The sequence below is a fragment of the Anser brachyrhynchus genome, assembly GCF_964034855.1.
Source record: "Anser brachyrhynchus genome assembly, chromosome: 1".
NCBI lineage: Eukaryota > Metazoa > Chordata > Aves > Anseriformes > Anatidae > Anser > Anser brachyrhynchus.
The window spans coordinates 188,194,126-188,209,711 of NC_137694.1; the positions used below are offsets into that span (position 1 = coordinate 188,194,126).

At 38.9% G+C, this 15,586-nt stretch overlaps 1 protein-coding gene across 2 annotated transcripts in view; it reads right to left on the minus strand.

Annotated features, from left to right (window-relative positions):
* The window catches only part of KL (klotho), a 51,395-nt gene that overhangs the window by 12,168 nt on the left and 23,641 nt on the right, over positions 1–15,586 (minus strand). For both annotated transcript variants that reach the window (XM_080579829.1, XM_080579828.1), the window contains exon 2: positions 3,782–4,292. In XM_080579829.1, the coding sequence (XP_080435955.1) occupies positions 3,782–4,292 (511 nt within the window). The remainder of the gene's footprint in view (positions 1–3,781; positions 4,293–15,586) is intronic.

Below are 15,586 nucleotides of genomic sequence, written 5' to 3' on the forward strand. Positions count from 1 at the left end.
TATTTTAATTACATAATTAGACCCACCCTAATTCAGCAATGCATTTAAGCACATTGTTATAAGTTCTTTTGAACTTGAATTTGGCTCAGCAGACAGATGAGTTTATCTTTATTACTCACCATCTTCTGTAAACCCAAACTGGGTACTGACTGCACATAATATTTTCCACCCTAATAACACTAACAGTGTATTTCAGGCAACCAGAATATCAAGATCCTCATTTCCTCATTTTATTAATGTACTTCATTACAGTAAGTTATGAAGGACCACATGGATTCTTCATTGTAGCCCTGTTCAAATCAATTAAATTAACTCTGGTTATATAAGCTATGAATTTGGCACAGCTTCTATCACAGGTCGTGAGAAAATGTCTAAGGAAATGGAATACTTCTCCTCCTAAAGGCACCATTCTTTTATGTTTGGCACATGCTGATATTTTTCTAACCTCCGCACATACACATGATAACATCTGCCGTACCAGCAGAGTAAAAGCCGGTACAGGTCCACTTTGTTAGACAGAATTTCTCTTTGAACAGCACGTCACCCCTCCTGTAAGTCATCACACAGCACTCCTGCGTTTCCTGAGCACCTCAAAAGTTCCCCCCAAATCCTCCTTTCAAAATGTATTAGCTTTAAAGTGTCACCTATGAAAGAAGCAATGTGAAAAGATTTTGGAAGTTTAGAATTCTCAAACATAGCATCCCACAAGAATTTCATTTTACTGAAAAAAAAAATACAATGAAAATGACTGTTTTTTCTTTTTTGCATTGTCTACCTGTCCTCTTTTTAGTGTCTGTCACTGTGCAAGCCAGGCTGACTGAAAGCTAAACTCTCCCAGCTTCTGAAACTGAGTGGCCTTGTCCATACTACCTGCTGGAAATAATGCCTGAGTCCTCCTCAAAGTGTGCCTAGAAGTGTGCTACTGCACAGGCCAGAACTGGGCCGGAACCGGGTTAACGATTAAACAACATTGACTGTCTCCTACCACCACTTCAGCTCATGCTCTGTTCAGCTCACTAGTCTAGAAATAGCACAAGGAATCATAACAGACCCATAAATAACAAATAAAGATCCTTAAAGCCCTCTGCTCAGCTACTGTCCCACCTTGGAGGAGTGAGCGAAACCCAGAGCTCCTGTTTCCATGTGGAAGCTGCCCAAGGCTCTACGTTTTTCCTCCAGACATACCTAAGAATAGCTCGATCCTGACCTGTCAGAGGACTAGCTGTCCCTGTTCTCCTTAAGACTCTGGATTCAGACCTGCTAACTCCACGAATAATGACCTAACCACTTGGCTAGTCGACATGGCACAGAGGAGCTCTCAAGCCCTTCTGTTCTACACGCTCAACAACATATTTGTTGTATCAGAGAGAGAGCAGGGAAATGAATAAAATCCTAGATTAGGTGGTTAGATACCCACCCATGTGAGAAGACAACTCCAACCAACTAGCAACTCTAATTAATATTTAACTCCGTAATATTACATCTCTATTCACTCTATTCTATCCCCATTTTCCTCATTGTTATTTGATTAGCACTGGAGATCAATAGCAGTAAATGACAAAAAAAAAAATGGGGTTGTGAATCCCAAATAAAGAGTCCTTTTCCAAAATTTAAAAAAAAAAATAAAATAGACCATGTCTACAGTACCAAGTGTCTGAATGGATGTCATCATTTCAGCTGAAATCAGAAGCATGCTTTTGAAGCAAATCTCCTGACTGCCCCAACTTACCACACCTTGGTTCACATCACAGGATGGTCTCAGGATGTATGACCTGAGATCCTTTGGGGTACAATTAAACCACTGATGGGCTTCGGGAATGCACACAGTGTGGACACTTGGCCCTCAACACCAACTGTTTTTACTCAGTGGGTTACCTGGCCCTCGACACCAACTGGTTTTACTCAGTGGGTTTATTCCAATAGGGCTGTACTTACTTGGCAATGTCGACATTCAGGTATGCAGTTTTAATGGAACCAGTGCATGCACATAGTGTATCAGGCAGAGATACTGGCCAGATATAGGAAGCAGCAGAACCACATCTATGTGGCCTTGGGTCTAAATTAAGTATCCTTGCTTCTCAGTGCTATAACTCCAATGCCATTTGTTGCCCCATTACTGCTGGAGCGCATCAGGTAGGAACTAGTTCCTGAATCTCTACATGATAGTACTTTATTGCACAGGATAGACATGTCCTAAGTCTATGAGAGACACTGTATATGCCTTTGTCTTGGGTCTTTTCTGTTGTACAACTTAAGACTCTTTTATGGATCTTTCTTAACTAAATTCCCTCAAGTACTGCATAGGGAACTTTGATAGTCACATTGGATATTTCAGATTCTAACAGGCAGAAGAGTTAGGTGCAGTCATTTTAATCATAATGATGCCATTGTCCCTTCTGCAGATCTAGTCCTCTGTCTTTGTTTTTTCTTCCTGTAAAAAGTTTAGCCAAATGTTGGAATTCACAGGTTAATATAATGACAACACTACCACTGCTGTTGTTGTTGCTGTTATTTACAGTAATAGGAAAGAAAATCTATAAATTAAAATTGTTTCCAGCCAGCTGTTATTAAAAGGCAGATCCATGTATGTATGTTCAGGAATTTATAAACGGAAGAGAAATATGGGTAACAGTCATGGGGTTAAGAGCCTTTATAGATCTTCATCTGGCTTTACACAAACTAGTAATACCATATATGCAACAGTTAGTAACTGTTTCACGTTCCATTACTGCCATTTTGGATGCAATGCCTTGTGTGTTTATTCACCTTTTAATTTATTTGTAATAATTAGGCTTCTGGAATAACAGATGAAACAAATGTGGGACTCTTGCATCTTCATGAGTGCTGAGAATAAAACAAAAGCCATTTCTGCCTTTTGAATGCATGACAATGCCAAAGTAACACAATGGTGATGTAGTTTGAACAAATAGCTATAATAGCACTGTTTTTAAAACCAAAACAGCAAACTGTAGATGAGTAAATCAATTATTAAATTGTAGATTAATAAATTCAAGACAATTAAAGTGGAAATGGGAGCCCCAGCAACTTATTGATGACTACTAGGATTAAAAGAATTTATTTTGCCACAACGAAATGGGAAATTAGAAAATAACTCTCATATGATGTCATGTATTTCTTCGATTGTGAAAAAAATGATAGGATAACAACTTAAATAATTTAGATTATATAAACTCAAACACTCAGTTGTCCTTAAAGTGATGTAAATTCAGATCATTGTGATTGATATCCAGAATTGTATTAATGTAATATTTATGCAAGGGCAAAACCGAGATGCAACATGAAAAGGTTTCAATTGTCCATTTAAAAATGTATTCTTTTACCCTTATGTTTTTTTCAGAGGAACTCTTAATGGATAGCATATACCTTTCCACATACGTATTCTTAAGTTTTGTATATATGTATTCATACATCTAAGACATGGAAAGCAATTATTAATAAATAATATAGTACATTTCCCTAAATCCATTGACAGTATAGTTCACACAGGGTTTGCACTTCCTCCCACCGAAGACAGCAGAAATTTTCCTACTGACTTCAAAGACAGCAGCACCAAGCTCACCAAATGCTATCTGCAGATATTACTGGTCTTCAAGAGCTGAAAAGAACAAACCCAGGAAGAGATCTGGAGCGTCATTTCGCAAATGCCAACATGAATGTTAAAGACCCAAATTAGATTGCAGCCTGGTTCTTTAACAAGTCTCTTTAGGCTATTTTGCATAATGATTTTTTCAAACACATATTAATACAACCTTAATCCTACCTTTCAAAGTTTCCATAATGAACTTCTTGAGATAGTAAATATATTTGGCATCATCTCTCTTGGTGCTACCAGAAACAAACCAGCTGTTTTCCACAATGAATACTGGGGGGTTGTTATATTCACAGCTTATCCAGTAAAGGAGCTGCCTCAAGCTTATTGATTCCAACTGCTGGAATTTCATGTGAGAGTCCAAGAGCTGGAAACTCAGGGTAGCTCCAAAAGAAAGAGCAAAAAAGTCAGCTGTTCCCTTGATGTACTTCTTCTCATCTTCACTGAATTCAGGCAGCAGAGATGAGAGGTTACTCCTCATGCTCTCTGGATAGTCACCATCAATAAATATGGGCTTAGCAAACCAGCCGAGCACAAAGTCAAGGGATTTTTGACATTCTTTTATATTTTTTTCAGTCATACTTTGAGGTTTTATCCAGTGGGAGCTAAGGGCAATTGACACTTTTCCTCTTTGAGTTGGACGAAAATGGTCATTGTAGAGATGCCAGACTTTAGCATGGGCCTGTTGAAAAGAAAGACTGTAATTAATGCACCTGAAGTTCCATTTTAAGTATCATAATTGGTCCCAAGTACCATCCACTGTCATACAGTGACCACATAGACATTGCATTTGAGGGTCCAGCCTTATTCATTCATCAGCAGTTTAAAACTCCTAAGTTAACTTTTCATTAATACAATATTAGTGAAAGACAACAAATCTGTAGTTGTTTTGGTGAAATAGCATTGCAGTTTTCTATGAGATACAACTCCAGACTCCAAACACACTTTTGGTAGTTAGCTAGACATCATTACTAGCTTTTATTTTTAAGATTGGACATATTTCCAGCACTTACAAAAATGAAAACCCATTTAACTAAACATGTCTCAAAGGATGTTTTCATTATATGAATATCTCTTTATGTGTAGATACACAGATATATAAGGAAGGTCCATTCTTATAAGCTACTAAGATCTCTCAAACAATGTGAGACAAACAAAAACCCTGAACTTGTTTCTATTTGAAACAGAACACGCTGTATAGGAAAACTACCAACCTGGACTTAGAAAAGGCTGGTGAAAAACAAGTTATCACTGCTCTTGAAAAACTATTCTAATAATTCAGTTTAACTTGTTTTATTAAATTTTGTTGTTTATCTCTAGCATCAGATTTCACTTGATTTTTGGTATAACTTTATCTGTTACTGTGAGGAGATGTTTTCTACCAAATTTTTTTCCCGTGATCTTACAGAGTGGGTTGAAACATTCTCTTGATGTTCCCTTTGAAAACTAAATAGATTAAGTTCCTGGAGCCTTTCATTATCTTCAGGCGTAGTTTCAAGCCCTCTAACCATTCTCACTGCTCTCCTCTGAATCGCTTCCAATTTGTCATCATCCATCTTAAACTGCAGAAGCAGGATTGGATATAATATGCCAGTGGTAGTCTTGCCAGCAGTAAAACCAGAGATAATTTAATATACTGTTTCTGCTTATGTGACCATAGCATTACACTATGAGCATATGCTCATCTAAAGTACCATGATATCTCCAGAGCCCTTCACCATCTAAAACATATTTTTCTTTGTACCTGGCTTATCAAATTTTGACTGCTCTATGAATCAACATCCCATCTTTATGTCATCTTCACATTAGTAGAAATTGTAATCCTTTTTTCTAGGTCATTGGTAAAAAGGTAAAAAATGAGAGATTTTTCGTTAGAATAAAATCTACCTGATAACTATTCCCAGTTTACATTTGCATTCTGAGACTTATCAGTTAGTGTTTGTTCATATAATTCTGTGATGACATGAACCTCCATTCTTGCCATACAAATTCACAGGTGTGCTGAATATATGACAGATTATTAATCAAAATGTCACAGGCATTTTTTCAGTCCTCCCTGAAATAAAAGCCATATAGAAAGCCAATCTTCCAATCCATGCAGCTGGTATGTTAGCAAATTTTGTCAGTAATGTATTGATAGCTGTTGTTTACAGTTTCCTTTTCACACACTCTTACCATTCAAGCTTTCAGCTGCAATGATTTCCAGTTGCCAACCTTATTAAGAACATTAAACAATTAAGATTATTAATCATTTTTGACGTAGACACTGTCAATTACCCAGGAAAAATAATTAATTCTATCATTCTACTGTTCTTGCAGAATTTTAATTCTCACTGCTAGGAGAAAAGCAATTGGAAGTGAAGGACAACGAAAGGTAAGATCAATAATCAGGGCTCAGTTCAGTTGCCCCCCTACAAAAAACTTGCTGCTTTTGAGTCACCATAGGGTGTATAAAACATCTGTGCAAATTTGACATTGGCTGTAAAGGAAGCGGAACCTATGCCCTTTTAAAATGGTTACCAAAATGCAGATAATAACCTTGGAAACTCTAAATCACAGCACACACCTATGCACACATACCTGATTGAAGCTCTCAGGTGCAAACTTTAACATACATGCTCAGTTATAATGCACCAACAGCTCAAATAAACATGATGCAGTCCCACCATTTGTCTATATTAAAAGAATGAATTTTGATGCTAGTGAGAAACTAAATATAGCAACCACTTCAAAGTCTCATGACAAAAATGAGAGCTGACTGGCACAGACTTAATTTTATTTTACACTGAAGCGCCATTATGCTGATGACAGAACAAAAGACATTAGGCACCATGACCAAAACTCCATACAGCCAACACCTTAAATATGATTTTAAAAATACCATTGGGAACAAACGTGTCTCCACTCGCAACTCTAAGAGATGTCTGGAGAAATATTACTGATAGCAGAATTTCAAACCATTATCCTTGGAAACTAATCTGAACTTCTCACAATGTGCCTATGCATCCCTGCCTCTCCCTCTGGGTGTCATCGTCATAAACAAAGATGGGATGACAGGGGTAGCTTTTATGTTTTGGCTTTTTTTTTTTTTTGTCTAGTCATGGCATAATGCGCTGCAGTGCAAATTCAGTGGGAATCCTGAGTACAGAGTCCAAAATCTAGCTTGACCTCCAGTTTGTGCAGCCATGTTGAGGTTACTGTTGTTACCAAAGATACTTGGGATTAATGCTACAGTAGAAATGTCTATACCCATACTACAAGTATCAGCTGGCTTTACAGGTATATCCTAGACATACTGTAGTTCCTTTCAGATCACAGGCACTTTTTGCCTCAATAAATGCCATACATTCTTCCTCTGTTGGACCTGACATCTCCAGGCTTCCTGTCTCATACATTAAGATACCCCCATGCACACTCTCAGACCCAACATTTCATCAGCCATCTACACGTGCAAGTATGCTGCCCACTCATGTAGCACCTCAAGGATCACGAAGGACTTTCCCCATAACTCCTGGCTCTCCCCACTCCTATCCATGGAGAGAGATCTTCCAGCATTTTAGCATCCTCAATTCTACCATGAAGCAAGAAGGAAGGGAATCCCGTGGGTTAGCCCTTTCCACAGATAAGGAGGTCCCATTTACTATCTTGTAGCAATGAAAAAATATAAAGGGTAAAAATGTGAGATTATCTCATTAATATTTATTTTCTAAGATGCTATTTATCTATCTCTATAGAAAATGAGAAGACTGGTGTCTAAAATATTCCGGATGAGTCACTCTTTGGGAATCCATCTTTCTCCACTGATGACAGACAAAACCTACTATTTAGTTTAGACAGGACTTACAATCTACAGACAGCTGAAAGCAGCAGAAAAGCCCACTCAAATGTCTGCCTCCTGTAGTGTACATGAAGTTAAAGTGGAATTATACTAACTCCACAATAAACCAGCTAAGCATAGAATATAGTGTATTACAGTATCCAGGCTCGATGGACAACCATGAATGGAGTACTTCAAACATGCATAGATATAAACCTGGAATAAGTAAGTGACAGAACAGAGTCTCTATGGACGTTTGGGAAAGGATGAATTTTCCTAAAATTAGGTGTCTGATGCAGTTTTAGAGACTTCAGAATATTCCAGCCTTTAACTGCAGTTTCAGAAAACTGCGTCTCCCGTAAATCCTAAGTTGCAACTGCTAGACCCACAGAAATTCTTGGAATACTATAGGATGCACTGAATGATAATTTGCATATATGCCTATCTTCAGGCAAATGAATCACAGTGCTCGGGTGGATTCAGTTTGAGCTGAAGCCACCTTATGTTCTGCTGTCCACATGTAAGCTAGATGCCCAGGCTCCCAGTGTAGACAATGGAGATCTTGGGCTCCACTCAGTTGCCTGAACAAAGACATCTAATTGCCACTCCAGAATGATGGTGGTTCCATGTAGATGTCCTAAATAGCCTTGGAAATCTCACATGGCACTACCTATACTGAGCTAATCAAATCCACTCAAGCCAATCTACTTAGCAAAGTCAACCGAGTGGTTCACTGGTGCAGTACAGCAGCCACACCACGGCACCCAGCAGGATCACTGCCTAGCTCCCAGTAACTGTAGCGATTGGGGGTGGGATTTAAATAGGTGCCCGGACTCTTTTGAGATGTCTTACCTGAACTTGAAGACCTTGCTTTTCTGGAGCAGCAACTGGAGGCCTGGCAGAATACCCTAGAGCAGTTCAAATAACACTATATGCCTTTGCTGGGACAACTGAAACCTCCTAGATGTCTATTAACTGTATTCACAGTTTAGTGTCCCAGATCATATGCAGAGAAAAGAAGCAGAAAACAGCCTATTATCAATTCCTTTATATTTATCTGAAATCTTACCTCCTCATCTCAGTGACTTTCCTATGACACACTTTGAGTTCACAGCTGACTAGGATTAAGACCATGGCAATCCACACTTCAGTACTTTCACTGACACATAGCATGTTGACTCCTTGTCCTTGTTTTTGCAGGCTGCTCTTACATTGTTCCTTGTTAGCTCAGGCAGACGTGTGGTGCTGACAGATCACTTGGCTTGACTGGAAAACCTTACCAAAAAAGGCTGGTTGCAAACTGGCTCTAGGAAGAGCTGTGCAATCACCAATGTGTTTTGAGTAGAACCAACTGCTACAACTCGTGTCCTAGTTTCCAGGCTGCTGAATTTTGGTAGTCTTGTCATTATTACTTGCTTTCAGATAGTAGCACATATTGCTAGATATCAAACATTTGACTGACACCTTTCTGGGGGGTACTACCTTACATTCTTCCGAATCTTTTGAGACTTGAGACAAGCTGGTATTGGGAAAGTTGCCCATTAATACAGGGACTCTTTGTGCATACTACTGTATATTCTTCAGGAAAACACTGTCAGGTAAGCTTTTAAACACTTACTTTACCCTTAAAATGCTTACATCACTTAAAAAAATATTAAGTTATCCATCACCATGAAAATGGAAAAAAGTCTCAAGATGTAGATTGTACCTAGCTAAGCCCACCCATATTTCTGTATTTTGCTCACATTTCAGGGTCTGACATAGACTTCTTTTCAAGTTGATGCATTCTTCTTCCCACCACTCTTCTAGACAATATACCTATTTGAACCATGCTCTACCTATAGTCAACCTGTGAAACTCTGTTATTGGTCATGTTTTATCAGCCTTATAGTGATCCCAGTGTGAGTCGAAGTCAATAATGCCTGAGTCCAGCCTTGGTGAAGCATCAAACACATTTCCAAAGCAGAAAAGCCCCTTGCAATGTGTGGGCTAGTCTACATAGTCCAGTTTCCTGCAGTGATAATGGAAATAATTCAATATGGGCAAACAGTCTTCATAATCATCTGACATAGTCATATCCTGCTCTATTTCAGGACGGAGCTACACAGCCCAAGAATCACCAGACAAAGTCAGTTTAGTAATATACAGACAGCTTTGTTTGCCTGACTACTCTAAATTCCTGCCCAAGATCACTAAGACTTTCCTGAGGCTGGCACTGATACATAACATTCTACAAGTTATCAGCACTTACATCTATCATGATGCATAACCTTCACAACAGCAAATCAAGAAGTATAATTGGGAACATCATGATTCAATCATGATTCAAAAATTTGTGTTCATTCCTCTAGAATAAGTTGTCTCAATTTTTATTTGTGTCTTCTGAACCAATAATAATACCATTCATTTCACAAATAAACTGCACAAATAACGTGCTCTCCATGTTCAGATGAACTAGCTGTATTAATTCTCTATTTGCATGTTAATGAAGCTGAGTAGGAAAGTGTTACTGAAACTCATTTAGCAATACAAAGTGAAGAGTTATTTGGAAAAGATGTGCAAAGGATTTTTGATTACTAGAAACCACGGCGATGTATCTCCAACAAAAATGTCATTATTCAGTCTTACATCAAAAGCCCTTCTGAAATGAGTATAATTATTGGAATGGCATGGAAACTCTAGTGCATCATTAGTCAGAATGTGCCTAGTACCAAGAAAAAGAAAAATGCAATGACTTTTTTTCTCTGTATCATCAAAAGCAAGTATTTTAATCAAAAGCTACAACAAAGGACGTCATATTTCATGTCATGTTTCACCCTTAGATCCAAAGTCAAGTAGGCTTTATCCATATAGTCCTGGGCAAACATTCTTTTTCACAAGGAAGTGATAGTCTTAACACTGAGTAACAGATAAAGAAATTCAGAAATTGCTTAAGATTTTCCCCATATTCTGAAGGTGGCAAGACAAAATCATCATGTATAAAGCACAAGATTTTGCTATAGATAATATGCTAGTCATGTAATAACTTTTTTCACCTTAATTTTTCATAAGTACAAATTTTTCTATGTTTCTTTTTAGAATCTGTTAGCCAACAATGCCACACATGACTGATTCAACAAATTTGGTATTTATGACCAATCTCAACAACCTGAGACCAGAACATAAATATACATAGAATGCTGTGAACGTTTTTCAGTTTATAAATACTTAATGTACAGCTTGCAACAAATTTACCTTTAAGTGTTGATAACTGACATGAACTACATTCTTTTGTTCAGATTCCTTTCTTAGCGTTATTTAGTCACGTTATTCCCACTGTGCTGGTCGCCGTAACATGCTGGTGCCTCACAAGCACGAACGAATTTATGCCTGCCATACGTAAGGCAGGAAGCAATACTACTCCTGTTTTAAGAATAGGGAGCAGAGATATTATGACATGCGTAGACAAAGAAAAATTAAACCAGGTACCTTAACTTCTACAGCAGTGTATTCACTCCAGAACAATGCCTCTGTTTGATATGATACTCAACTCTACAGAAAAAAAAAAACACCAAAGATGGCATTAAATACTTGTCTGAGGACACAGCAGTTAAAACACCATTTCTTCCCGTCACAAACGAAACAGAGGAGCTTTGCTGGACTGATCAAACCTGCTCTGTAAATCCCGCTATCACCATCAGAGGCTGAGCAAGCTCAGCCATACACTTTTTGGGGGAAAATTCATCTCACCTAATTTTTGTCATCATCTGCATCCGCGCAATTCACACAAATGGTAAAGGGGAAAACTTCTAAGACACAATTCACCCAAGTAATTTTTAATCCCCATTTGAGAGTGAGATGAACAGCCCGCTTTTCCCTTCACTCATCACAGAGGTAGGCTGGCACCACCCACTGGAGCCGACACTGTCTGAATAAACTGAAGCACCCAGCGACGAGTGAGCTGGGAAAGCAGCTAGAAGTCCCATGAGACTTAACAGTCTCTGAAAATATAAAGGTCATCTGGAAAAGAATTAAGCAGCATCTGACTTTGAGAAGCAATGGGAGACAAGATAAAAATAGCTTTATTTCTGACAACAAATGCTTCTGAGACACTTGATGTGTTTAATCATTTTCCGGTACCTCTGACAGAAAAGATTAATTACGGAACTGCACAAAAATAGTTCAAGGAATGTTGTGACCCATGTGCATATTAAAGATATGAGAGTCTTAAGCAGAGTACAAAAAGAAGATAAAAGCACATAGCAGTTTGTGTGATTTAAAGCTAGGAGACAATCTTGCAGTACTGAAGGGAGCTAAATTAGTGCCTGATAAAAGACTTGACTCTGATTGGAATCTGGGACACAATACTCAGGCAGTATTTAGGGAAAGACCAAGATACAATCATTGCTATCAAAATTGTTTGGGGTGTCCTGAAGCTACGTAAACATGCAAAAGCTCCAGAAATGAGACTGACACGCAAAGCCATCTACCAGAGCGTGAACTTCTTGAGGACAAGGCCAGGTTCCAGTGCTGCTGACATACTCACGTACACAAAATACCACCAAAAAAAGATGTGAGGGAAAAAGACATGGAGAACTCAGCTGTAATCCACCAAGGCAAGCACACAAAACAGCACATGCTGCTGTCAACAACACAAACCAGGATAAAAATACCATTTTGCAACAGTTGATAATCTTTGGAAATATATGCAGAACACAAAGGATGTAAAAAGCACCATGAGTTTGGAGGGACCCTTAGCAGAAAAAAACAGAAAAGGTTGTGGAAACTGAATACATTATTACCTCAACAGCAAAAGGAACATTAAAGGATTTTAAGTCACATTCTGGTTGGAAAGAAAGTAATATGGTACTACTAGTAAGCACACAAGTTATGCATATAAAACTCAGATAAAATTGACATATGATATGTAAAAAATATGGATATAAAATACATAAAACTGACAACATAATGCCCAGTCAGAGCACTGAGATTAAGTGGATGCCAAAAAGCAAGTGGAAACAAGAGAATTGGTAATGGCACTGGCTAGGAGAAGGCATCATTCCAGGTTCAAACCTTTGGTCCCATCAAGGTTTGCACAAAGTAGCTGGAGAGGGAAACAAAGCAGCTGAGGAAGGAGTTGGAGTACCTCCTGCAGGAAACTCTCCGACTACAGAGCAGACTTCAGAAGCTGAAAGCTCCAGAACACAGAACTCTCCCCTGCGCTATGGCAGAAGCTAAAAAAGAAGACAGATAAACCTATTGCTCTGCAAGTCATACAGTGAGGGGGGCAACCACAGTCACATATACACTCTTAATGACATTAGTTAAAAAAAAAAAAAAGAAAGAAAAGAAACTACTTTTTGGTAATATGCAGACTTGAAGAACTAAAGGAATATATAAAAGGCAAAAATTTTCAATACCTCTATGGGGAGAAGTTCTGGAAGAGGTGACTAATACGCCCATCTGTGCATATTCACCCCCTCAAAATACCATTTGGAAATGCTCATTGTACACACTGCTGAATTATGTATTCCCAAATGTATTTCTGATGGTTCACTGGGTACACAGACAGTAGTCTGATCTAGGATAAAAATTGCAGAAGCGCATGAAGAGAATTGCTTTGGAGAGTCTCAGCGAAGTTGGCAAAAGATAAACAAACAAAAAGGGCAATTCTGTGTAATTAAAACTGTGTGTTAGGAAGAAAAAATACATTAACAAGACACAGAGGTAAAAACAAATAGGACTAAAGCCCATCATCAGTACATGTCCTAGACAGACAAGAAAATCGCAAAATGGTATTTCTGCTTGTTGGGCTTAATCTGTGTGAACCAACAACCCAGATTAGAAAAATGTTGAAGACAATCTATAATTTTGTGTGGAAATGATAGAAAAAAGAACCCAGATTACTCATTACCCTAAAGAACCCAGATTACTCATTACCCTTATCCCTGCATTTAAAGCACCCTGAGTAGAAGCACTGTGCTCTGGTGTGAATGATTAACTTAAAATCTTATCCTGGGCATGGCAGTGGATTGAAAATAAATTGCCCCTACCAAAGTATGTAACTGCTCCTGGAGATGCACTGAAACATTTTCTATGCAACTCAATGCTAAGAGTTTCCCAGGAAGACAGCAGGAAATCTTTGTCATGCCATTTTCACATGAGCATCAACTGATATTGGATTTGACAAATCAATGTTTGTAGAGTTGGGAAGGGCTGACAGAAAGGCAGGCAGAAATTATTCCTGAGGTACATTCACGTGCTGCCCTAAAAGCTCCAGACCTTCTTAAGCCACTTAGAGATGAATGGGTAGGTGATTTTCCCCAGCTTTGGTCCCAAAAGAAATTAGATTGCAGGAGTATTCATGCCAAAGTGGTTATGGATCCTGACCATCAGCCACAGAGGAAGTAAAAATATCCTCAAAACCACAGAGCCACAGAGAAAATCTTATTGGAGTGAGGAGTAATTTCACAAAGATTGTGCATTATTAAGGCTCCGATCTGGCCTACCAAAAAGCAGACAACAGAAATTACTGGTTTACTGTTTTTGAGCAAATTTTTTTTTTTGAGTGTAAACCACACCTGCTGTACCAAAAATGCTAGAAACTAGAATAGCAGATTTAGCACATACTGTCTTTGTGATCTTGCTATCAGGGGAAGGCTGGAGAGAATTTCCCCCTAACATTCACAGGGCACCAGCACTGCTTCACATGCATCTACTGTCCAAGGATTTCACCATGCTCCAGCTATATGCAATATTCATATCATCCAAACAAGGGAAAAATTACAAGAGGCTGATCAAATCCAGATAATTTCATGAACAGCTGATGCATTAACATGCAGCCAGAGGTGAAAGAGTTAACTAAACAAGCATAAGCCATAACCTTGGGAGCACAGTTCTAAATGGATTGATGAACAGGCCAAGGGGTACAAGACGAGTAAAATATTTAGGAGTAGACTCATCACCTTACCACCAGTGAGCAAAGTTAATAGGAAGCTTCATGCTCTACAGTTCTGCAGGAGCTCAGATCTCTTCTGGGTTTGTTTATTTTTTTCTCTAGGATTTTATACCCATGTTTGCAGACATGATTAAGCCTTTATCCAAGTTATTAAAGAAGCTGCAGCAATGGGAATGGAGATCAGAACAAAATATGACCTCTTCACCATTAAAAAAAAGACCAGCACAGGTAGTCACATTAGGAATACTGATCCAGCACGGCCACATTATCTGCACTTCATAGAATCATAGAATCATTAAGGTTGGAAAAGACCTCCAAGATCACCTGGTCCAACCATCCCCCTACCACCAATGTCACCCACTAAACCACGTCCCTAAGCACCACGTCCAACCTTTCCTTGAACACCCCCAGGGACGGACGGTGACTCCACCACCTCCCTGGGCAACCCGTTCCAATGCCTGACTGCTCTTTCCAAGAAGGAATGTCTCCTAATTTCCAACCTGAACCTCCCCTGGTACAAACTGAGGTCTTTCCTTCTTGTCCTATTGCTAGTTATCTGTGAGAAGACGCTGACTCTTCCAGCAAGGGCAGAGGCCTTGTCACCACAAAAACAAGGAGAGGCAGTCAGCTCACTCTGTGTGAAAAGGAGCATGAGACGCTCCTGGGAGACTTAGCATTAACATGATGGGATGATCCAGAAATCACTGAGTGGGTGAAAGGTGTAATTGCCAAACTCAGCATATTTAAGAATCCTTAGTGTGAGCTCAGCAGAAGAATGAGCTACAATATGTGGTCCCCATGGCATACCATGGGGATCTCATCCAATTTGTTCATAAGAAAAGTCACTTTGATGAGGCTAGAGCAACAGAAGGTAGTCTCCTCTGGGAGAAGACATGAAATAATGGATACAGAATTATTTAATGTGTACGATAGTAAATATTTCTACCATACAAGTTAGACCCCCTCCCTCTTCAGCACCCAAAGATAACAGCTCCATCGTTGCACACATAAATTGACAGCTACTTTATCAATCTCACAACCAAATAGTAACTGGGTACATCATAATGGGGTAATGACAATCAGAAGAAGGAGGCCACCACAGCAGTGGTAGTTTGATTGGATTCTACCCACCAAATGGCATCAGAAGGCATTTCTGGAGCCCAGGATGAATGTGTTGGGGATAGCTTTTCCCGTTGCAAGTTCCTCTGAGAGAAACAACAGC